Source organism: Rhinolophus hipposideros, assembly GCF_964194185.1.
Source record: "Rhinolophus hipposideros genome assembly, chromosome: 10".
Taxonomy (NCBI): Eukaryota; Metazoa; Chordata; class Mammalia; order Chiroptera; family Rhinolophidae; genus Rhinolophus; species Rhinolophus hipposideros.
In genome coordinates this window covers 41945676-41971651 of record NC_138056.1, presented here as the reverse complement: position 1 = coordinate 41971651, position 25976 = coordinate 41945676, and the positions used below count along the sequence as shown (strand labels likewise).

General features: G+C 32.7%; 1 protein-coding gene across 2 annotated transcripts in view; it reads left to right on the top strand.

Moving 5' to 3' along the window:
* IPO7 (importin 7) overlaps nt 1-25976 on the top strand; it is a 47137-nt gene that overhangs the window by 12287 nt on the left and 8874 nt on the right. For both annotated transcript variants that reach the window (XM_081064730.1, XM_081064731.1), the window contains exons 2-18: nt 2031-2112; nt 5118-5271; nt 5715-5873; nt 9466-9622; nt 11684-11773; nt 14314-14408; nt 14518-14602; nt 16414-16548; nt 17181-17280; nt 18550-18626; nt 18784-18900; nt 21514-21603; nt 22020-22185; nt 22378-22538; nt 23602-23730; nt 25512-25578; nt 25662-25787. In XM_081064730.1, the coding sequence (XP_080920856.1) occupies nt 2031-2112; nt 5118-5271; nt 5715-5873; nt 9466-9622; nt 11684-11773; nt 14314-14408; nt 14518-14602; nt 16414-16548; nt 17181-17280; nt 18550-18626; nt 18784-18900; nt 21514-21603; nt 22020-22185; nt 22378-22538; nt 23602-23730; nt 25512-25578; nt 25662-25787 (1990 nt within the window). The remainder of the gene's footprint in view (nt 1-2030; nt 2113-5117; nt 5272-5714; nt 5874-9465; nt 9623-11683; nt 11774-14313; nt 14409-14517; nt 14603-16413; nt 16549-17180; nt 17281-18549; nt 18627-18783; nt 18901-21513; nt 21604-22019; nt 22186-22377; nt 22539-23601; nt 23731-25511; nt 25579-25661; nt 25788-25976) is intronic.

Genomic DNA, 25976 nt, shown 5'->3' with positions numbered 1-25976 from the left:
AGAATTGACAGGGCCTGATGAGTTGAATGATGAAAAGTATTAAAGATGACGTTCAGACAGGTTTCAGATGTGAATAATAGGATAGTGATGAGAAAGGAGAAAGGTTGTAAGAGGTGGTGCAAGGAAATAGTCACAGTTTTTAGTGGAGAAGATGCTTTGAACATAGTAAATCTGAGAAGCTTGGGAGATAATGAAGTTAGGGATGTTAAGTAGGTCTGTTAAAGTTATCTGGACTAGAAATAACATTTGACACGGATAGTATGGTATTTAATAGTATTTAAAGATGGGTTGGATGAAATCAGCTGTGGAGTGGAAAAGATAGCCTCTGAATCCTGGCACCAGGTTCTAGCATTTGCAGATTAAAAAGGATGAAAAAAACAGCAAACGAGCCTGAGAAAGGACCAGAAAAAGCAGTGTATGAATTGCATAAATGGCAGGGTGTTTCAAGAAACTGATAGTGGTTAACTGTGTTCAGATCTATTTAGAGTACTGAAAGGGACAAATCCCCTTCACCCACCTGACTATGCCTGTTCAGGTCTTTAAGTATTACTTCTCTGAGTTAGGAGATTCGCCTTTTGATTCTTTTGTGTTCTCTACTTTGTTATACTTTATTGCAATTACCTGTTTATCTTGTTTTCCTTTACTAAATTCTTCCCACGAGGTCGTGAAGTTTCATTTGTCTTGTTCAATCCTGTATTCTCAGTTCTCAGCGTATTGTCTTGCTCCAAGAACACCTACATAAATCATTTTTGGAGTGACTGAATGAATAAAGTGTCGTTCTAGGTTTTAATGTGGAAGACATTTTTTATATCCAAAGGGAATATTTTCTGTTTTGAAAAATGTTTGGGGAGGGGGGGGAAGTATGTCAAGAGGAAACTAAAATAAAAATCACTGTTGTTCATGTGATTACGCACAGAAAAATAATAAAACATGGGCTGGAAGGAAAAGATGACATAGCTGGTGGTTAAATCAGAGAGGGGGTGAAACAAAACATACAAGAAACGATTTAACTTGAATATTGAGTTCTTTTAAAAAAAATCTGAAGTTGAGGGCGGCCGGATGGCTCAGTTGGTTAGAGCGCAGTGCTCTTAACAATAAAGATCCCCACCTGGGCCAGTGAGCTGCGCCCTCCACAACTAGATTGAAACAACTACTTGACTTGGAGCTGATGGGTCCTGGAAAAACATACTTAAAAAAAAAATTAGACACAAATTAGGTTTCCAAAATAAAATTGTTATCGTGGTCTTTAAAAAAAAAAAAATTAGAAGCAAATATGACAAATTTAGGAATCATTAAGTAACTTTTTTGTACTATCAATGAAAGTGACCCATGTTCATAGTATAAAATTTGGAAAATGTATAAAGAATAGCTCCTCCATAATCCTACCACCCCAGAGATAACTACTATATTTGCATTTTCAGTATATTTCATAATTTTCCTGTAGGTGTTGCTTTGCATATGCATATAAAGGTATTTATTAGTTTGTATCCTGCTTTTATTGAATGTTCAATTACTGATTTTTAAATTCTCTATTGAAATATAACATGCATACTGAAAAGTGATCATGAAGGGTACAGATGATTAATTTTCACAAATTAAACACTTATAGAACACAGCCATGTTAAGAAATAAAACATTAATAGCAATGTGGAAACCACCACCACCCCAGGTTGTTAATTTTTACTGATTTAGTTTTGTTTCTAGCCACTTAATAGACTATCTCTATGAAGAAATTATTACTGAATTGGGGAAAATAGGTATCAAAAGATATTGTTTTTGTGCTGCTGCCACCAGTGTAGGTTAAGAATACTAATTGAGAGGTGCAGTGGAATGCAGGCAAATGCAAACATCCAAAATGTTGTAGGGGTTAGGATGTTAAATTTTTTTAGTTCATTTTTTTATGTAGGTGAGTGATGGGAAATAAGGCCAGGACTAATTTATAGAGAGCCTTTTGTGCTAGCCAAGCATTGGAATAGAGTACTTGAGAATAATTGTTTGCCGAAATTTAAAATGTATGTTTTTGATTATAGGCACACAAGTCTCTGAATTTTGTTTCAACCCTGCTTCAGATTACTATGTCAGAACAACTGGATTTACCTGTGAGACAAGCAGGCAAGTTTCCTGAGTTATTTTCTTGGGTGTATGTAAATATATTGTCTAAACGGTTCATAGTTGAATATCAGAAGCATCTTGGGATGGCCCTTCAATGATTTTCTTCCCTGAAAATCAGTTTGTTCTTACGTGTTTACTACAAACAGCAAGTGCCTTGTTAATTGGTGGCAGAATTCAAAGGAATGTGATATTTCCATGAATTAAAAGAGAAGCTGGAAAGAGAAATTGATGAGTTTATTAAAAGATTCTGTGTATTCTTTGTTTCTGTCCCTGATGGATGATTCTAAGATACAAGTATAAAGATACTTTATACCCTGCAATTGTTCTTTACAGATACTTGCTTTTACTGTTTATTTCAACAATTTGAAAAGTACTATATATCTTAGTTCAGGTTTAAGCAAGACAGTGAGCAATTCCTTTAGTATCAAAGTCTGTGAAAATGTGGTACATTATTTCTGGTATTATCTATTGGAATAATGGAATTCACATCCTTACTTCTTACTAATTTGCAGATGTATTAATTTTATAGGAAATACAAAGTACCAATGATTTTACCCTTCTGGAAAAATCAGTTATATTCTGGTGTTATTTCTTTCTGTGCTTCATTTAGTGTATAGTAAACATTTTAAAAATTGGTATATAAGTTGCACAAAAATGGAACATTTCTCATGCTTATAAAATATAGTAATTTCACTGGACCCTGGTCAGCAGTAAATCTTTTTTAAAATTTCTAATTAATTAGATAATGGTTGCTTTGATTGTTTTAACCGTCTTTTTTTTTTTTACTAATGAAGTTGATATTTCTCCATTTGGTTATATTTTAGATAAGAATCTTTGCCTGTAAATCTCAAATTTTTTTTTACTAAGATGTTGCAAGTGTTTGGCATTTAGGAGGGACCTTAACACATTTTAGAGACTTAATTATGTGTATTGTGTGTGTTATGTGGCTCTGGTTTCTGAATACCCTGTGGATAAGTGACGTTCACACTATCCTGTCCTCCACAGCCCTGCTCAGCTCCTGGAGAATAGTGTCTAGCGCTGCTTTAATGGAGTCAACCTATTTCATATTTTGTCTTCCTCCTTTCTTGATGCCTTCTATTTTCCCCAGCATTATTGTCTTTTCCAAAAAATCCCTGCCTTCTCATGATGTGCCCTTCAGTTTTGTCATTTTTTGTCTCCAGCGTTTCATACTTTAATTTGTTCTAGGATCCGCTTGTTCGTCTTTGTGGCAGTCCAGGGTATCCATAGAGCAAAATTAAATAGATCTAGAAAGTTGTTTATTAGTATGTACAGAACCAGAAGCAGCCAAACTACGAAACTGGACAAAAATTTTAAAATTGTGATCATTACTTTAAAAATTACATCCTTGTAATAATTGAATGATACTCTGCAGAGATTATTTTCATTAAATGCAGGTGATTATATCCTTAAACAGGCTTTCTCTCTGTTAATAAAAGGCTATCAGAATCCCAAGAATCCAAAGCCATTGTTCTTAATGAATACAACTGACTGAAATTATCTATTTACAGATTTATAAATTGCTTTAACAGCTTTGTTCGAATGACACAAATAAATATGTATACCTAACTCCTTTGTGCATTACAATAGAAGGAAATACTCAGGCTGCATCAGGTCTTCATTTTGATCTTTGTTCTGTTTTGGAGCTGTAAAGAATCAAAATTCTAGAAGTAGTATTAATCTGAAGCATGTCAGTCCCATTTACGGAGTCAAGTGTTCTTTACTATAGATGTAATTTATCTTAAAACTTTGTTGAAGGGTATTTTGATGTGTAGTCTTTTTTTTTTTGAAACACTATAAGATGGGTATTTTAATTCCCAAGATAAAGCAAAGTAGAATATAAAATCATAGAGTTGTATCAGTTATTTTTATTTAAATAGGTACAGAACTCCAGGTAAGAGTTCAACTAATCAGAGAAGAGCCAGTGTTTTGTAGAATATAGGAATTAATTAACTTAGAATAATTTCCCTTTCCTATACATCCTGTACGTTCCCACTTCCCGTTTGTCCCCACCTTCCTTCCCTCATTTGTGGGGAGAAGACTGGATAAAAAATATTGTTAGCAATCTAGTTCAGTTTGAGTTAACAAGATAGCAGTATGATAGTTGACAGAAAGTAGTAATCTGTAATTTTTGAACACAGCAAATTCTCATAAATAGCATGAAGTGTGATTGTGGTGTATGATTGAAATGCTTAGATTCATAGACTTAAAGAATTAATATATATGCATGTTTTCTGTGATAGAAATCATCTTTGTGTGTATCTTAGTTGGGCTGCTATAGTATAGACTGGATTGATTATAAACAGCAGAAATTTATTTTTCACAGTTCTGGAGGCTGAGAGGTCCAAGATCAAGGCACTGATAGATTTGGTGTCTGATGAGGACCCACTTTCTGGTTCATAGAACCTTAGTTAGTGGGAAGGGAGAAAGCTCTCTGGGGTCTCTCTTATAAGGGCATTAATTCCATTCATGATATCAGAGCCCTCAAGACCTAATCACCTACCAGAGGCCTTAATAGCATCATGTTGGGGGGGTCAGGATTTCAATATGGATTGGGGGGAACTCAAATATTCAGTCTATTGCAGTGTTACTAATTGTAGAAGCTCTTTCAGTGTGTGTCTTTAGAGGCTGCAGTTGGTAAAATTAATTTACTGTTATATAGCTTTCCTACAGAAAATAGGATAAAAAGTGTTATGAATAAATGTGATATATAAAGTCTTAAGAGTTTAATTTGTGGTGTGTTTATTTGCAAAGTTCTCTTAGGCTGTTTAATAAAAACTTTGTGGGTGATTACTGTAGCTGAGTATTAAATTTGTGTTTGATCATCAACTTTAAAATACTAGAATGCATTATTTTGTTTTTAAAAGGATAGCTTTACTAACAATGGTTGATCTGAAAGAAATAAATTGAGGTGTGGACACGTTTATAAGGGATATTCACAGTGCTTTCATAGTAAGTACTCTTTTTTTTGTCAAAATATATTTTAGGTGTTATCTATTTGAAAAATATGATAACACAGTATTGGCCAGATCGGGAAACAGCACCACGGGATATATCCCCTTATACTATTCCAGAAGAAGATCGACATTGTATTCGAGAAAATATTGTAGAGGCCATTATCCACTCTCCTGAGCTCATCAGGTATATGTGTATATATATATATATGTGTATAAATATATATTTTTAAACTTACCCATTGTTGCAGGTATATAATTTGTGGGCTTGGGACAAGAGGGACATTGGGAGGTCTTTTCAGAACATAGAAACCTGTCATTTTGTAGCAGGAAACTTAATAAATGCTGTTACAGGAGAAATTTTTTGTTTCATTTTCTTACTGCAGTTGAATCTTATGTTTATAAAACCAAAAACTTTTAAATTTCATGTATAACTTGTGAAACACTCATCAGATGAAAGGGGGTAAAGAAAACTATAGAATGCTGTCAGTATAATCTTTTGATATTTGAAATAGGAACAGTTTTTGTTCAGTGATTTATTTGTCTAAACAGCTATTTTCTTTGTATGATTTAGCAAAATTTTATCTAGGTAGCATTTCTTCCTCCTTATTGTTTATTGTTGACTTTCAGGGTACAGCTTACTACATGCATTCATCATATCATCAAACATGATTATCCAAGCCGTTGGACTGCCATTGTGGACAAAATTGGCTTTTACCTTCAGTCTGATAACAGTGCTTGTTGGCTAGGAATTCTTCTTTGCCTCTATCAGCTTGTGAAAAATTATGAGTAAGTGTCTCTTTCAATTCCTATAGAGTTTTCAGAAGTGGGAAGAGTTTGGAAAATTTAAGCTAATTTGTTTGAACATCTAAAATTACATTTGGTGTATATATATTTATATTAGTGAATTATGTTTATTTTAATTCACAGTTTTCTTTTTGAAATGGTATTCTTATTTTTTTATTGTTATTTTTTAAAGATATATTGGGGAACGGTGTGTTTCTCCAGGAGGGCGCAGCTCATGTCCAAGTTCAGTTGTCGTTTTCAATCTTTAGAGCCATCCAGCCACGCCCCCCCCCACCCCGCCAGCTCAGCGGCAGCTCGTTGTCTTCCATCTAGTTGTGGAGGGCGCAGCTCACTGACCCATGTGGGAATTGAACCAGTGACCTCTGCGTTAGGAGTACGGCTCTCCAACCACCTGAGCCCCCAGGCTGACCCTGTGCTCTTTTTTCTTAATTATTATGTTTCCCTGTTCAAAAACGGAGTTATCTCTCTAAGTCCTCTATATGGGCTCCTCATTATGTGCTGGTAAAAGTCCTAAAGATAAGCTTTTTTTTAAATGTGAAGGGGATCAGAGTACATTACAGCTCTTTATTCTGGCTTCCTGTGAATTTTTATCTTAATTTGGGTTCTTGATAAGTTTCAAGAACCTACTTCTAATTCTTTAAGAAGAATATGTTGGGATTTCATATGACCATTTTTAATCATTGTGTTTTGAGGGATTTACAGTCACCTGTTTTAGTGTTTGCATATTTGAGCAAATTGTAGTTCATATAAGTAATTGGTATCAGTAAGAAAGATTATTTTAGACCAAGGGATCATTTTAGATCTAGGTTTAGGGATCAAAAAAAAAAAAAAATCTAACCTTAGAAGTTGAGATATGTAGCACTGAAAGTGGTAAGCCAAATTTTGAAGGGATTTTCTCTTATGTGTGTGGTGAAAGTAATGAAATTGGTAGGCAAATGAAAGTTTTAATATTTGCAAATTATGTGGAAGGCATGAGGAACACTTACACCATGATGGTGGCTTTATTTCCAGTGCTAACAGCTACACAGATGCCATTGTGAGCCCTCTAATTTTGGGGCTTGTAGTTAGCCTCCGATACCCTTTTTGGGTCCCAACTCAAAGTAGCTGATGAACTGCTGCTTTTGTTCTGAGCAGGAGAGAAATCATTCCATTTACAGCATTGGTACTGGTGTTTTCTTGTGTTCCCACCAGCTACCCATCTTCCTGCTAAGGAATGTTCCAGCTGTTGCTCCAACCTCTGTCAGAGTGCCAGTTGTTGTAGTTCTGGTAAGTGAGTGACTAAAATGAGAGAGAATAAATAATAAGTTGTCATTGTCATTGAGGAGGTTCAAGTCTCTCCTGTCCTATAATCTTAGCAGGAGAGAGTGTGACAGGAATTTTTTAATAGGAGACACAGGAGGCTGCTACAATATTGGAATTCCAGTTCATTTTCAGCCAGTGTTCGGTTGTGGAGCACAAGGTGTTCACAAGGGATCTGTGTGGACTGAAGCAGTTCTAAGAAAATTCATGGAGAAATTGGAAGTTGTGCCTTCAGGAGCATAGATCCTCAGGAAATACTTGTCAGTTGAAGGAGCACAGAAGGAGCATTTGAAGAGGAAGGCATGTCACACCATGTGGAGTAGTATGAACAAAGAAAGAAAGGTACAGCGGTGGAAATTAGACATTGTCTTTAGTGGGTAGTGAGGTGACTGCTAAATGGTATAGATAATTTCTGTTGAGGTTGGGGATAATTTTGGACTTGAAAGTTGAGACCATGTTAAAGAGGGTTTTGAATGCCATCATGGGGAATTTGGATGTGATCTTTTAGGTACAGATGAATCATTGAAGATTTTTTTTTACAATAGAAAAGCGATGGGCTGGTATTTAAGGATTTTCTATCAACATGGCTCATCAGATTGACACACCATATAGCCTTGTGGTGGTGGGCTTTTATTAATGTGACATTTTCACGGGTTCAGGAATTTTCGGGTCTTATGGAATAGTAATTTGTTTCCTACAAAAAGTTATGTTCATACCCATTAGCTTAGATTAGCCACCAGTACCACCCAGCTCCCAGTTCACCACTCAAATGTAGAGAGAGAGGTAGAAGAGAAGAATGTCTAACATGGAATACCTTGTCAATGTGAGATATCACCTGGGTTGCATAAATGGAGAGAGGTGCGTAATATAGTTCTCAACCTTTATTGTTAAAAGGGAATATTGTCTATAATTATTATCGTTTGTGTAATCAGATTGGAGAGTACAAATGGCTTCCTTTTACAAATTGTTTTATTGACTCAAAGAAATGTACAGATAACCTTTTAAAGTGTATGCTAGATATACTTTCTCATTCTCAGCACATTAAAATACTTAAAATAACCTGTCAGTTAATTGTTTAACAGTCTTAGTCATTATTAGTGTGAACATTTCTCTTGGTGTTTTTTTATTCTTGGAAATTTACTTTGGTTCTCATTTCACCCAATAGCAAAAAAGAATCCAGCCTTTTAAGACTTCCTATCTTCTAAAAATGTGCTCAGATATGTAATTCTTAAATATATTTTCCGTCTTCAAAAAGTCTACCAGTAGATAAAACTGGATTCTGGTAAGGGAAAACCAATTTAAAGCAGTTTATACAATGTAATCTAGAAATAATGGAAGCTGGAGTTTCTTTCCCATGGTTCTAAACTATGAGTTCAATTATTTAATTTCTCTTTTGAAATAAACCAACAGACCTTTCAACAACACAGTTAAAATGTTAAGGAATCTATATGCAAAAATGTCTCAATTAGTTCAGTAATTCTTTACCCATAACCTTGAAGCAAAATGTGGTTTAGAATTCAGGTTTTTTTGGGTTTTAGAAAGGTAATAAGGTTTATATAATATATGTTCTGTGAGTTCCTATTGAAATCTGTACCAGCAACTCAGTAGTCAAACATATTATTATATCTACTATAAAAATATGTGAAGATTCATTCCAAATGGGATAAAGATCATAGATAACCTGTTGAAGTCCCATTTTGTTGCCAAATGGGTTATAATAGAACTTCTGGTTTGTAGTGCTTTTAGAAATAGAATATTTTCTGCTTTGTAGATGCCACTGTGCTTTAATACTCTTGGTATGTAAATTACATAAGGTTAGTAAAATATAATTGATTTCATATCTATCAGCTGCTAATGTTTAAAAGCCAAATCATTGTCGTTCCTCAGTTGTACCAATATTCAGAATTAGATACAGCATAGTCAAGTTGTTAAGAGGGCATCCTTGGATCTCAGCTGCTGAAGTTCATACCTAGATGTATGTATATAATGGGAAAGATATTTAACTTCTGTGACTCAGTTTCCTCAGCTATTGAAGTGAGGATACTAATGGGGCCTTGAAGATTATGACCTCATGATGAATGCTCAGTAAATTTTAGATATTCTATTGAGGTTTTTCTCAAGTTGCTTTTGCTTATTGTTTGGTTACATGGTAGGTTTTTTCCTTCTATTTACTTACAATCGTGTGAAGAAACAAGTAGTTTAAATTTATATCTCATATATAAATTGTGAAATAAAAATAAATTCTTACAGAATTAGTTTGTATTCCTACCCAAAGGTACAAGAAACCAGAGGAACGGAGTCCATTGGTAGCAGCAATGCAGCATTTCCTGCCAGTGCTAAAGGACCGTTTTATTCAGCTTCTTTCTGATCAATCTGATCAATCTGTTCTTATCCAGAAACAAATTTTCAAGATCTTCTATGCTCTTGTTCAGGTAACTTTTATAAAGCAATTTTTATATATAAAAAGTCTGTGTGGCTAGATTAAGTGGATGATTTGCTAGTCAAATATAAATTGTCAAAATTACAAGTCTAATCAAACATACTTTGCTAATTACACAAACAATAAATCTTAAAATATAAATCATTCTTAAGTTCTCTTAAAGCAATCCAACACTATTTACAAAATTAGTAAATTTTTCTTACACCTTTTACCTTAAGAATTCACAAGTCTGACATCAGTCACTTGGTTACAGTTTATATCTAACAAGTACCCTGATATGGCAAATATGCATAGATTGTCCCAATAAATACAAAACCTATTCCTAAGCTTACACAAGAATACTAATACTGTGGGCTGGACTGGCACACAATAATGGACGTCATGCTTGTATATTCTAAGTCTTCCTGGGATAAAGATATCCACTAAGGAAATGATTGTGTCTATATTCTCAGTGGAATGTAATCACTTATGAAACAGTTTTTGATCAGTATTAAAATTCTGGTTCTTTTTGTGGTGTAGAGCCAGAGAAGAATTCATCTCATCTACCAGGATCTTTGGTTCAATTCAGGCCTTTACTTACTTTTAAACCCCATTTGAATAGACCTTGTGACTTTACCTCCACTGAGATTTTAACTGACTCCATTGCTTGTTTGGGTTTTGCATGTCTTTGCTAGATCTTTAAAGACAACCTACTGTATTTTGCCGTGTATAATGCGTGCCTGTATACACACCCACATTTTTTGTGCCCAAACTTTCAGGGGAAAAATCTTTTGTTTTAACTTTTTAATTCAAATTTTTATTTGTTTACATTTAGGATACTTGTTTTTTTGTATTATAAAAGAACTTGGGCATTCATTTTTTAACATTATGGTGCAAGAAATTTTATGTAACAAATAATTACAAAACAGAAGAGCAGATACAAAATATAAGAAATTTTATGTACCGGTAACAAATTTATGACATTTACAAATTGTGGAAGGCCTCTTTGTGGTTGCAAGTTCATCAGAAGTTCAACAAAACCAATTACCATATTCCAGGGTATTATTTTGTATATGGATATTGTTATTGATTTCTAGAGTTACACTTTTATTTTTAAATTAAAGTTTATTGAGGTAACTAGAGTTGCACTTTTAACTCATAAGCATAAATAACAGTTAAAAACGTGTATAGATACGGAATTAGTACTACCCATGTATAATGCACATCCTTATTTTTCCCTCAGAAATTTGGGCCAAAAAAGTGCACATTATACATGGCAAAATATGGTAATGTCTCCCTTAACCTAAAGGCACTTTGCTATTCACTTGGCTCCTTCTTATGTAATTCTTTTTAAAATGATTTGGATAGACAGCATGTATACATCTGTTTTTGTTTTTCCCCCCTAACTTGTAGGATCCCAACTTTTAGATTAAAAATAAGTTTTTTGTATAATATGTTTTAGGGCATAGGGCAGAATACTTACCTGTGCAACAAATTTTTTGAGACAGCATACCCTGATATAAAAATACAGCCCCTTCTCACTTGGGAAAATAGATGTCCTAAAATTCTAAATAGGATATTGATTTTATGAGCCTATTAAGAGATAGTATTTGTTCCAGTACTGTTGCGAGAATGGATCAATAGTAAATCAGTTTCTGTGATTAACTCTTATATGGAAAGGCCTGTAACCATCTTTGAGGGCACCAGATAAAATATTTGATAAAATTTTAGTAACCATTCCTGATTTTTAAAAAAACAAACTATTAAGAATCCTGAAATAGAAATTTCCTTAACTTGATAAAAAATGTTTACTAGAAATCCACAATAAATAATCACCTTATGGTGAAAATAAGATGTATTCCTAGTAATTTGAGAATAAGACGAGGATGCCCACTGTCGTTGTCACAATTCAGCAGTGTAGATAACTAATCAAATCAGCCAGATAAGAAATTTGCCTGTGTACTAAAAACAAGAAATGTGGATTGAATAAAGTACTTTTTGTAGGTTTTTGTAAAAGGAAATGGAATTTTCTTTTGTAAGGATTTTAAAAATTGATTCTTGATTTTTAATTTAGTATACACTGCCATTGGAACTTATAAACCAACAGAACCTGACAGAATGGATAGAAATTTTAAAGACTGTTGTGAACAGAGATGTACCTAATGTAAGTCTCTTTGTGTTTTCTTATATTACTAAACATAAATACTTATCTTTTGAGAATTTTAACTGCTATTTCCTGTAACATTCTTTATAAAAGCATGCAATTTGTGATGTAAATTTTTATAAAGAGACACCGGTTCATTTGTTTACATATGTGCATATACTAAGTAAAAATTTACAAGGGGTTATTTCATATATTAAGTGCTTATACATATGATTATTTCATCCTAATTCTTTTGTTTCTTATCGTCTCCGTTTTTAATTAAGAGCTCATAATATTTATCACTTCACAGTTACAAATTTTTTTCTTGTGACATGAACTTGTTACTCTCTTAGAGATCTCTTAGATCTTCAAATATATAATACAATATTATTAACTGTAGTCACCATGACTATACATTATATCTTATAACTGGAACTTTGAACCTTTTGACCACCTTCCTAAACTTACCATGGTAATCATTTCACAATACATACATGTATGAAACCATTGTGTTATGCATCTTAAACTAATAACCATGTTATATATAAATTATGTCTTAAAAAAACAGTTCATAGCTAGATTGTTAGCCTAATAATTTGTCAGACACCCATGAACGGGAGAGCTCACAAGTTAATCAGACTTCATTGTTTTGTTTTTTTAAATAACTTTATAGAGATACAACTCACATATGATAAAATTTACCCTTTCAAAGTGTCCAGTTCAGTGGGTTTTAGTACATACAAAATTATCCAACTGTGTTATTTAATCACAATTTTTTTAAATAACCACAATTTTTCTTTATAACCTAGTTTTCTAGAGAGGTGAGGAATTTACAATCCTGAATACCCGGTATGTTTTTAGTGCTTTTACATGCTTTTATTTGATCAAAAAAAAAAAAAGAAAAACAGTCCTGCTGAATTAATTTTAAACAGGGACATGGAAGGGTTGTGTAATTTATCCAGCCTAATTTTATTAGTGGCATAAGTAAAGTAAAACTAACCTGTTTGGTAGTTATTGCAGAATTTTTGATTTAAAAAAAAAAAACAATGCAGAAGAAATAAATACGACATTTCTCCCACTCCATAGGAAACTAGTTTGATGAGTATTTTTTTGTGCACACATAATAGAACTATATAAAATATAACTTTAAAAGTTTTCATATATACTGTACCTTTCTTGGTATAATTTATAATCATAAACATGCATATATTATAAGAAAATCGTTCAGTGCGTTATGACAACCATATGCATCCATGTAAATATTTCACCCAGAATGTTTACTCATAGCTGGTTCTAGTCATCCCTACTATCGCCATTCTCATCTCTAGTACCAGTTTTGCCTGTTCTAGCACTTAATATAAAAGTAATTTTTTGTATCTACCTTCTTTTGCTTAATATATTTATCAGATGTATTCATGTTGTGTTGTGGTTGTTTTTTATTGTCAAATAGTATCCCATTGTATGGATATAATACCGTTTATCCATTCACAATTTGATGGACGTCTAGGTGGTTTCAGGATTTTAGTATTAGATAAAGCTGCTATGAATGTTCTTTCACAAGTCTTTTTATGATCACATATTTTCATTTTTTTTGAGTAAGTACCAAAAATGGAATTGGGTCATGGAATAGGTGTATGTTTAACTTTGTAAGGAATTTCCAAACTGATTTCCAAAGTGGTTTTCCCATTGCTTTCACTGTCAATGTATGGGAATTTTAGTTGCTTCATAGTCTCACTTCCTCATCGTAACTTAAAAATATATCATGGATGTCTTAGGTCAATATATAATGACCCAATCCATTCTTTTTTTTTTTTTTTTTTTTTTTTCATTAATTAATTTATTTGTTTCAGGTGTACAAAACAAGGTAATACTTAGACGTTCATCATTTATATCCCTCATACTGTGAACCCCCCTCCCCCCATCCACTATCCCTCCGACCTCACACTGAACCATCACATTATATATATAAAATTATAGTTGGCATTCATTAATGTTTAGCTTCTGATGTACAATGCCATGATCAGGTATCCACAGTATCCCTGAGGTCCAATCCATTCTTTTAATGGTTGTATAGTAGTCTTTTATGGATGTTCTGTAACTAAACATCTCGTTATTAATGTTAAGTTCTTGACAGTTTTTCACTATAACAAATAGTTTTGTAAATGAATATTTTCACAGATATATCTGTGTATTTATACTAATATTTTTGAAACTAGATTTCTGAAATGGAGTTTCTTATCCCCTTTTGATTTGAACTGTACTGGTTTTGGTTAAGCTACTTGCCATGGTCTTGATTTTATATTGTTAGGGTCTTGACCAAAATGTTTGGGTTAAAGCTTTTATAAGAATTTTAAAAAGCATATTCTTTGTAAAGTAGTTGAAGCAGTGGGAATACTTATATTTAAATAAGGGTTAGTACTTTCCCAAATCTACGTTTTTATTATGAATGGCCAACATTGGTGGAGCATTCATTTTTTTGTGTGAATCTGTTCTTACCCCACACTGTTTCTCTTAGATTGTATCATCTCTTACTATCATTAATAAATGTCTCTTTAAATAAGGAAACACTTCAAGTTGAAGAAGATGATAGACCTGAGTTACCATGGTGGAAATGTAAGAAGTGGGCTTTACATATTTTAGCAAGGCTTTTTGAAAGGTAAGCTCCTTGATATAATGATATAAGTTTATTTTTTCAGGCTTTTAGTTTTGTAAGTTGTGATATAAAGCATTATAAAGAAACAATGGGCATGTTAATGTTCTTTTAGATATGGAAGTCCTGGCAATGTTTCCAAGGAGTATAATGAATTTGCTGAAGTATTTCTGAAGGCCTTTGCTGTTGGTGTCCAGCAAGTAAGTCTGAGATAATTTTTCTAAGTAGCAACATGGCATTGTTAAGTTAATTTCTGTCTTGCTTATTTCTACTTTCTTCAACATCCAGAGATTACATGTAGCAATCTTGAACATTTTGAATCCTGTAACAGTTCTCAAACATTTGTGGTGTGGTCTTAGGATTCTTAAATTATTGAGAACCCTAATGAGCTTGCATATATAAGGGTTATACCTAGTGATATTTACCGTGTTAGAAATTAAAATGCCAATACAGTACTACATTTAAAAAAATAAACCCATTACATATTAATGTAGAATACATGTTTTTTTGTTAAAAATAGCTATTTTCCAAAATGAAAAATTTTTAGTAAGAGGAAATGGCATTGTTAAATTTTTACTAATATCTTGAATGTCTGGCAGCTGTATACTTATCTACCTCTGTGTTCAGTCTGTTTTAATTTGTTATGGTGGACAGTTTGGTCTTAGGTATGAGAAGTTGGAAAAGGAAAGAATGTTTTAATAGACTTTTCACATAATTGTGGAAATTCTTTAATATCACATTAAAATTTGACAATGGTAGTTTCTTAAAGGTTAACTGTAGTGTAGAATTTGAAAGTAACTGAACATTTCATAGTCTGTTGCAGTAACACCCATTGGTCTATATTGCACTTTATCCAAGCATGATTTTGTAACATTCTGCAGTGGTCCTTTAGAGAATGTTGACTCGTTGAATGAGTGAAGATTTTCACCATTTCATTTTGCAATTAAAAAATCACATTCGTTAATACCACCACCAATATCATCAGAAATATCTTTAAATACTGGAAAGCTATCAATTGAATGTAACAGTGGGTTTAAAAGTTCGAGAAGTCTAATTTTTCCTTGGAAGCTTAGATTTTAACAACAGTAACATATTGTCGGTTGTTTTCCTTCAAGTGATGGGTTAATTTTGTTCATTTTTGAGAAGAAAAGAAAAATCTGCCATACACACTAGTCTAACCATGATTTGTGTATCAGTTTTTCTTTCAAGTATATAATAGTGTTCAATGGAAGAAGCTACTATTTTAGTATTTCTTCTAATGATTGTCTCTCAGTATGTAGCAGAAGTGCTATGTATGTACTTCCCTGTTAATAATATAATAATTCTGGTCCATTAAGGACATTCTTTTTTTTTTTTTAAACTTTTTTGGTAGCATTAAGGACATTCTTAAGGAAAGCTTGTTCTGTTATTATGTAGTTGTAAAAAATATGAGGACTGCTAGCACACTTCAGGGCCACTCCCTTGATTCATAGGCACAAGAAGTTTTACTACCATTGCTTTTGTACCATCGATGCAAATGTCAACACAATAAAAAGGGCAAATAACATCTTAGCATTGTTATGAAAATAGTTTTAATCTCACTGACACTTAGAGAGGTCAGTGGACCAGATTTCTACAGTCACTGTTCTGAAATATGAAATAGAATGAAAACTGGCCAAACATTAAATAGGTAGGTGAATGGTTTGGGTAAGGTTTTCTTCGAAGGCAATTTTAGCAATACAGAGCTGTCTCCGACTGTTGTGGTACATTCAGTACTTACGTATGGCTTTCCGTTTTTATATTTAATCAGAAAATAGTCCTTTGATAGTGTTACTTCAATTTGTTATTAAATGCCTTGGGAATAAATATGGTTCTGAACCAACATATAATTTTAAAAATTACTTTTTAAAAGTTGTCACTATTTTATGAAGATGACCTTGATATTAAGATAAGTGTCAGGTGTTTTTGCTAGCTTGTAAGTGGTTAATTTTCTACTTAAATTTTGGTTTTTCATCAAAAATTTTTCCCAAAGGTTTTATTGAAGGTATTATATCAGTACAAGGAGAAGCAATACATGGCTCCTCGAGTTTTACAACAGACATTAAATTATATTAATCAAGGAGTTTCTCATGCCCTCACCTGGAAGAACCTGAAGCCTCATATACAAGTAATAATTTTCTATCTGAAATGTTTTCTAGAAAATGTAATGGAAACAACATTAATTACGATAAATGTGGGAAAATGCATTTTTTTGTTGACTTGTGTTGCTTAGTGTAGTTCTGGTAATTGTTTTGAGAGTAGAGAAACAAGACATAATACCTTGACATAAACTTATGGAAGGTATTTTGTGATTATTCAGATTATGTTTGCATTTTAAACTGTTACCTTAAAATTTGCCTTTTTTTCTTACTATTGGATTATGCTTAGTTAACACTTTCATTCTGTAATTTGGAGTAAGCACAGGACTATTTTACCAGATCAGTTTTGAGGATAATTGGCTTATGTATTATTTCTATGAGTAATTTGCTTTATTTAGAGCTGTAGGATTTGATAGACTAAAATTTCATGTTGTATTTTCTCAGAATACTTAATTGCTACCTATGTACATGTTTTATTTCATAATTACTTGTTGCACAGAGGAAAAAATATGTGTACATTGGTAGTTGATCTACGAATGCAAAAAAGCTTTAAAAAATACATGTTATAGGATTATTTTTATTTTACCACTTAAGAGAAATTTGAAGGTTTAAATTTGAAGACTGACTTAAGGTTATTACTTTCTCAACTTCTGAATTGCAGGGTATTATCCAAGATGTTATTTTTCCATTGATGTGCTATACAGATGCTGATGAAGAACTTTGGCAAGAAGACCCTTACGAATATATACGCATGAAGTTTGGTAAGGAATTTGCACTTTTTTAGAAATAAAATATGTCAGTTAAGGTTGTGTATAGGAGGTATTTAAGGCCTCTTGTCTTTGGTACTGAAAAATCTTTGTTTCAATGTACTGTGTTTTGCAGCGTGTAATGCGTTCCCATGTATAGTGCGTGCCCACGTTTTTGGCCCAAATTTTCAGAGAAAAAATCGTACGTTTTAATTTTCCAAGGGATTTTCCAGCAATTTTTGTAAAAATATCAGCTAGATTGCTAGCTCCTGCTTAAAGTGTACAAAGAGAAATGTCATGCCTTTCACCCTATGGTAATAAAGTCGGCATCACCTATCTTATCAAGTCAGGGTCACTTGCTCTTTGGACAACAATATGCTGTTCTTCATTTCATTTCGTTGACTTGTTGGCTGAAATTACTTTTGTTGCAAGTTCGTGGTAAGCTCAACAAAACCAATTATCGTATTCCAGGGTATTATTTTGTGTACGGTTATTGGTATTGATTTCTGGAGTTACACTTTTAAAAACTCATAGCATAAATAAAAGAATTAAAAACATTTATATAGATACGGAATTAGTACTGTCCATGTATTATAGAATGCACATCCTTATTTTTCCCTCACATATTTGGACAAAAACAGGGACATTATACACAGCAAAATACAGTAATTTATCCATTGTTTAGACTTTAGGGGGACTATTCATTAATTATGGCATTAGATAGTGAAAATCTTCATTTTTAGGCGATACAATACAGTAGTGTTATTAAGTTATTAGATGTGCTTCTGGCACATGCCAAAACTGTTAAAAATTCAAGATTGTATCTTAACACTAAGCATTAAACTATACTTTTAGATCCCATATCAATCATCATATATGTGGGAATTAAGAAGACGCATACTGGAAGCTAGAAATACACAGTCTCTTATGGAACTAAAGAATTGTAATTTGGCTAATACTGAATATTAGTCCTTCCTACCAAAATTTTTTGTACTTTTAGTAGTTTATACTTCCATGACCCTATTGTGAAAATTTGTATGAAAGAAAATAATTGTTAGAAAAAAATTGATGAATTAACATTTAATTTGTACAGAAAATACTTGGAATTGGGCTTTTATAAAATTATATGGGGATCTGGATTCATTTTCATATTCACCTCACATGAAGAGTGAGCAAATTTTAAGATCCTTTTTTGTTTTTTACAGAGCATCATTTATCAATTATGTAGAAATGTTTTTTGAAGAAATTACTGTTTTCTGTATTAATTTTAAATTTATTCTCTAGATGTGTTTGAAGATTTCATTTCTCCTACCACTGCTGCCCAGACACTTTTGTTTACAGCCTGTAGTAAGAGGAAAGAGGTAGGTTAAGTACTGTGCAGAATACTTGTGCTTTAATGTTTAAAATTCATCCCAATATACAGTTTTTAATGTTAGCCATTGAAGTCATTTTGTCATTAATGGTTTTTAAGGATTGTTGGTTTATCCAATAAAGTATTACTTTTCTCTTTTAACCTAGGTACTGCAAAAAACTATGGGATTTTGCTACCAGATTCTTACGGAACCAAATGCTGATCCTCGAAAAAAAGATGGAGCCCTGCATATGATTGGTTCTTTAGCTGAAATACTTCTGAAGGTATTTCTGTGTGTGTGTGTGTGTGTGTGTGTGTGTACACATGCACACTCAAGTATTTTAATAGCAGCTTTATTGAGATACAATTCATATACCATACAATTGACTCTTAAAGTGTACAATTCATTGGTGTTTCCTATATTGTGAGTTGCGTAATCATCACCTCTAATTCAAAAACATCTTCATAACTCTATAAAAAACCCTATTAGTGGGTGAGATCCAATATAGCAGATTAGGTAAACGCTATGTCTACTGCATCCCAGAATCACATCAAAATTACAAATAAATGATAGAACAATCAACCTCAAGAATCATCTGAAGACTAGCGGAAGAAGAACCCCTATGGCACCGGATATAAAGAAGATGCTATATCAATACTTTGTGATGTTTTTAAAAGGAGAAACCCTGTTAGTAGTTACTTCATTTTCTCTGAGACATCCCACCCGCTTTTTTCTGAGACATCCATAGCCCAGGCTATGCCTACTCTGTTTTTTTTGTCTCTATAGATTTGCCTGTTCTGGACTTTTCTTACAAATGGAGTGATATAACTTGTGGTCCTTTGAGTGGCTTTTTTTACTTAGCATAATATTTTCAAAGTTCACCCATGTTGTGGCACGTGTCAGAACTGAATTCCTTCTAATTGCCAACTAATATTCCATTGTATTGATATACCAGATTTTGTTCATCCATTCATCAATTGGTGGACATTTGCATTGTTTCTAGTTTTTGACTATTATGAACAATGGAGCTATGAACATTTGTGTATGTATTTTTTGTGTAGGCATAATGTTTTTATTTCTCTTCGGTAATACATAGGAGTCAGATTGCTGGTCAGATTTTAAGAAACTGCCAGACTATTTTCCACAGTGGCTGCCTGTACCATTTTGTATTTTCACCAGTAGTGTATGAAGGTTCCAGTTTTTGTGTCCTCACCAACACTTATTATTATCTGTCTTTTTTGTTAATAGCCATCCTAGTTGGTGTCATATGATTTCTCGCTGTGCTTTTGATTTACATTTCCCTGGTGACTAATGATATTGAATCTTTTTATGTGCTTATTGACCATTGTATATCTTCTTTGGAGAAGTGTGTATTCAAATCTTTTGTCTATTTTTAATTTGAATATTGTCTTTATTGTAGAATTATCAGTTCTTTATATATTCTAAATATTAGACCTTTTACATATATATGATTTGCAAGTATTTTCTGCCATTGTGTGGGTTATTTTTTCAACTTTCTTGATGGTGTCCTTTGAAAGTATAAGTTTTGATATGATTTTGAAATGATGTCCAGTTGATTTTTTTTTTGTTCCTTGTGCTGAAGGTACTTTTTTTGTGTGAGTTTTCATGTTGCAAGATAATTGTAAAATAGTGGTTTTGTTCTCAAACATTTGATCTTTAAGGAAACTTGTGCACATGAATACCTCCTAGGAACGTCATGCTTTTGTGACATATTTCTAATAAAGAATGAATGACTGGATTAGGTTTATCTTTAGTATATGTGCTGCCGAAGCGAGCACGGATTAGGTTTATCGTTAGACTCTTCAACTTAATTGTACACATTGTGTCTGACTTCATAAATAAGATCTGAAATTTGTTTTCACTTTAAAGTTAATAAATGGCCACTATTCAAATTATGAGTAAATATTTAGTCACAACACGTCCACTCCCAATAACCTTGCTCTATGTTCAGCTGTAGTGAATTTGTCACCATTAATTTGTGGGTATATTTTGTGCATCTTTCAGCTTTTCTATACCTTTCTGCCCATCCTTCTCTTAGTTCATAAAGTATAAATTAAAGATAGTAATTATTATTAGTTGTATAGAAGGCTGGGAATCAAGTGAATTCTCTTGGCACATGCAGATTTTTTGTTTTAACTTTTTATTTTTAAATAATTTTAAACTTAAAGAAAAATTGCAAAAATAGTTCTCATTACTCTTCACCCAGCTTCCCCTAATGTTAGCACTTTAGATAGCAAGACATGCCATAATTCTCAAAACCAGGAAATTAATATTGATGTGGTACTATTAACTAATGTATAGACTCCTTTCACATTTCACAAGAATTCCACTCATGTCCTTCTTTCTGGTCCATAATCCATTCCAGCATTCCACATTGCATTTAGTTTTCAGGTCTCATTAGCCTTCAGTTTTGTGCGTGTTTATCAGTTTTTAATGTTGATTTAATATGCAATTCAAGGAACTATTCTTAAAAGCATGTTACCATTTAGGAAAATACAAGTATCTTTTTAAGATACCCAGATTATTACCTTGAAAGCAGAATGTTTGTCAATCTGTTATGTTCATTTAGAAACTTTCTAGAGGTTTTTTTTTATTATAATAGTTTTATAAGAAAAAAGTTTTATAAGGTATGCAATAAGATTAACTACATTGCTTTCTAAACAAATGATATAAAAAAGTTGAAGGATGTATTCAGAGTTTTTTGCTGGTAGAGTTCAAAAATAAGAAAATTGGATGTCCATCCTGGGGTTCAAAGAATCAGAATAAATGTATGTTTTAACATTAGTAGTTATTTTTAACTCTGGTGTATCTATTTGGCATTTGAGATGGTAATATTTGGAACTCTTTCAATAGTAATTTTTGTTTATATTTACAGAAAAAGATCTACAAAGATCAGATGGAATACATGTTGCAGAATCATGTATTCCCTCTCTTCAGCAGTGAACTAGGCTACATGAGAGCCAGGGTATGTTTTAAAGCTGTGTTAATTTATACACTTATGTCTTGTGACGAATGACTGCTTATGTAAACTTTTAAATGGAAATGTTTTAGCATTCACTTTATAAGCAATATTTCATTTTACACTTCTACTTCATGTAAATTTGTAAATGGCTGCTATAATGTGTGCATAGTTTTCATCTGTGTCTGATAGCAGTATCTGTCTGTGTTTTGCATTCAGATCTTGCTATCCACACAAACATGCAGCCAAAGAGTAAGTTGGGATCATAGTACTGGTCTAGTGTTGTCTTAATGGACATAATTTCCCACTGGCCAGCCTCCAAATTCCCACACACAGAACTTTGGGAATAGAGATAACTGTATCTTGGGCAAATCTAATATATATCTATAGTAACTCACTGCATTTTTTTTTTTTTTAAAAAGGCTTGCTGGGTCCTTCACTATTTTTGTGAAGTAAAGTTCAAAAGTGACCAGAATCTGCAAACAGCCTTAGAGCTGACACGAAGATGTCTGATTGATGATAGGGAAATGCCTGTGAAAGTAGAAGCTGCTATTGCACTTCAGGTGTTGATCAGCAATCAAGAAAAAGGTAATGGGGTTTATATCTCAAAAAAAGTACAACGTGCTTAAGCAATTCGTACAGGGCATAGTCCTACAAACTTGACACATTATCTTCCTTTTTATGTGAAAGTATCTTTTTTATTCTTTGGTGTAGGTTGTATCAGGTTTTAAGGAGTTTTAGCTATTTTAGCCACAATTTTTTTCTGTTTTCTTCTTACAGCTAAAGAGTACATCACACCATTCATCAGACCTGTAATGCAGGCTCTTCTTCATATTATCCGAGAAACAGAAAATGATGATCTTACCAATGTAATTCAGAAAATGATATGCGAGTATAGTGAAGAAGTTACTCCAATTGCGGTAGAAATGACACAACATTTGGTATGTTGTTTGAACCATTTATGCGTTACTTATAGAAGTTATTTTCACAGCTTACTATATGTCAGATAACTTGTAAACCCTTGATATATATTTAGCTCATTTAATTCTAACACAATCCTTTGTGAGGAATATTCCTATATTGGGAGAAAATGAGAGGTATAAAAAGGTTGAGTAGCTTGCCCATAGCCAGAATGGACGGGACTGGGATTCACACCTGAGCTGTAGCCTTTACAATGCACATTTTTAACTGCTACGTTACGTTGCATTATGATTGCCTTGTTCATGTGATTTAAAGATAAAGTAGACATAATAGTTATTAAATTTTTTAATGATATTTATGTAAATAGTTATTTTATAAATGGCCTTTGTTTACTATACATAGCCCCAAACATCTGAGAATTCAGTAAATTATTTAAGGGTAATAGAAAGTATGAACATGTACCCAACAAGTATCCATTCCTTTTCTCCCTACAATGATTTATTTGATACAGTTTATATTCCTGCTGAGTATTGAGATTTCAAGAATTTAACTCTTGATATTTGCTGTGGATTTAAACAAAGGCACAGAGTTTTGTGAAAAAGTGTTCTTAACACCTGATGTTAAAATGGATGAGGACATTTGAATAAATGTAGCATTTATTAAGTATGTATATTGCATTTATAATTGATTATTAGTTATGACTCCTCAGAAGTTTATTTCAAAGTGATTGAATATTACAATAAATAAAACCTTGATGATTAATATACTTGTATTTGGCCATTGTCAGATGTCAGCCAGTAATATTAATAAAAATATTCATAATACTAAACAGTCTCTATGCCTTGCCTCATTTAATCCTTGTAATCTCTCTGCAGTTCCCAAATGATGTTAAGGTCCCCTAGTAAGTAGCTGAGCAGTACCATTTGATTATAGAACCCAAGCTCTTTAATGTTTTTTAATCTATTGGGAACATTGATTGGTTGTCCTGTCCCAGTGCGAACATTTTAAAAATCAAAAGTTTTAGACCATAATGTATTTACATTAATTTAATGACAAGCCTAAATTATATTTTCTTGAATCTAGGCAATGACGTTTAATCAAGTAATCCAGACTGGGCCAGATGAAGAAGGAAGTGATGACAAAGCAGTCACTGCTATGGGAATCCTGAATACCATTGACACGCTTCTTAGTGTAGTTGAAGATCATAAAGAGGTAAGAAAATGATCCAGTGTTGTAAAGGTTTTAGGTTATTTCAAGCTATTCTTAATCAACTGTTCTATGTTTTTTGGAGAGTTCTGACATAATTCTTTGGTCATCTTCTCACTCACCTTGATTCTGCCATCTTTTAACTAGTCCCTTTTGTAAGGATAAGATTGGTACCTTACTTTAGGTTCTTTACTATTAGTAGGAAGAAGAACAAGTTATTTGTATTACCATGTGTTTACCTCAAGGCTTAGGAGTTTGGTTTCCTCTTAGGTTACCTTACTCAGATCCACATGATTTCTAGCAAAACATTCTACTTAATTTCCCTTTTCAATAAAAATTGTTTTTAATTATGGTAAAATACACATAACATAAAATTTACCACCTTAACTATTTTTTAAGCGTACAATTCATTGGTATTAAGTACATTTCACATTGTTGTGCAGCCATCATCATCATCTTCCTAGGTTTTTTTTTTTTTTTTTAATTAATTTTATTGGGGTGACAATTGTTAGTAAATTTACATAGATTTCAGGTGTACAATTCTGTATTACATCGTCTATAAATCCCATTGCGTGTTCACCACCCAGAGTCAGTTCTCCTTCCATCACCATATATTTGATCCCCTTTACCCTCATCACCCACCCCCCATTCCTAGGTTTTTTTTATTATTGTTATCCTTTAGAAAGGTAAGAGAATTTATAATCATGAATTTTAAAAATGGAATTTTTAAATGAGAACTATACAGAGAAAACTGTAACCAATACCCTTTGACCAACATCTAAATTTCCTAGATTTTAACATTATATAGTATATACTTTAGACTTTATGTCCAGTAAAACAATGTCAGAGAGATCTAATCGAAGCCCTTAGGGTAGGAGCCACTTCTTACAATCTCATTTCCTTAGTTCCTTTTCTTAGAAGTAATCACTGTCCTGAATTTGGTGTGTATAATTCCAATGCAGATAATTATGTACATAAATTATGTTTTTGAATGATCTACAAATTCCCTTTTGCAACATGAGATTTTAATAAACTTTTATATTCTAGATTATAATTGGAGATAGGCATAATCCTATAGCTAAGCTACCTTATGGTTAACAAATCAGTTGTTTACTATATTTGAAGAGTTCAAAATGTATTAAACATAATAATGTATTTGAGATGGATGTTCTCCTTTTATATCTGATTAGTAAATTTTATCTATTTTCCCTCCCCCTTTCTAAATATCTTAATGAATTTCAGAGATTTGGGATCCAGTTAAAGACCATCCTGGCAATTAAAAAGGAACTTGTGTTTTCTGTCTTATATGACTTGGCCTGGTGCACTGTATCTAACATAATTATATAAATGGAGGTGACTTGAGAATTATTGGGGGTGGTGGGAATAATGCCTTCTTTCAAATAACTTTTCTGTAAAGCATTGACAGTTACTTTTCGATTACAACTGAGCTATACACAAAGATCTAAAGTTCGTCTGTAGAATGGTTGTGGCTCCTTTATTTTCATAATTGTTTGTGTTTTTTTAGGATGTTATGTTTTTCTTTCCTTTTTAGGAAAACTACACATGTTGTTTTGTGTTAGTCTCATTGTAATGGTATTTCATTAAATTTGAATCCCAGGTTGATTCACAATATCAAAGGACAAGTCATTTCAAAGCAAAGACTTAAAATGATTTCTTAACAATATTGACTTTATATTTAAATGCAATGAATTACATTATACATTATTTATTTAGTAATTCATTCAGTGTGCTACAATTCCATATGATTTTTTTTCCTTTTCTTTTAGATAACCCAGCAGCTTGAGGGAATCTGCTTACAAGTCATTGGAACTGTTTTACAGCAGCATGTCTTAGGTATATACCTCTGATTGTACTAACAATTTACTGCTATTTCACATCAGCAAGCATTGTACTAATGACTCAATGTTCTCTTTTAGAATTCTATGAGGAGATCTTCTCTTTAGCACATAGTTTGACATGTCAACAAGTGTCTCCACAGATGTGGCAGCTTCTACCTCTGGTATTTGAGATTTTTCAACAAGATGGCTTTGATTACTTTACAGGTAAGTCAAGTCAGCATAGAAATGTCAGTTGAACAAATACTTTTGAATATTCTAAATGCTTCATTGTTTGGATAAGTTGTCAGTAGTAGTTAATGCTCAAGGACAACCCATAGCATTGATTTTCATTGCATATTTTGATTGAGTTATTAATTTAGTCTTTTGGGTTTTTTTAAACACATATCTCACCCT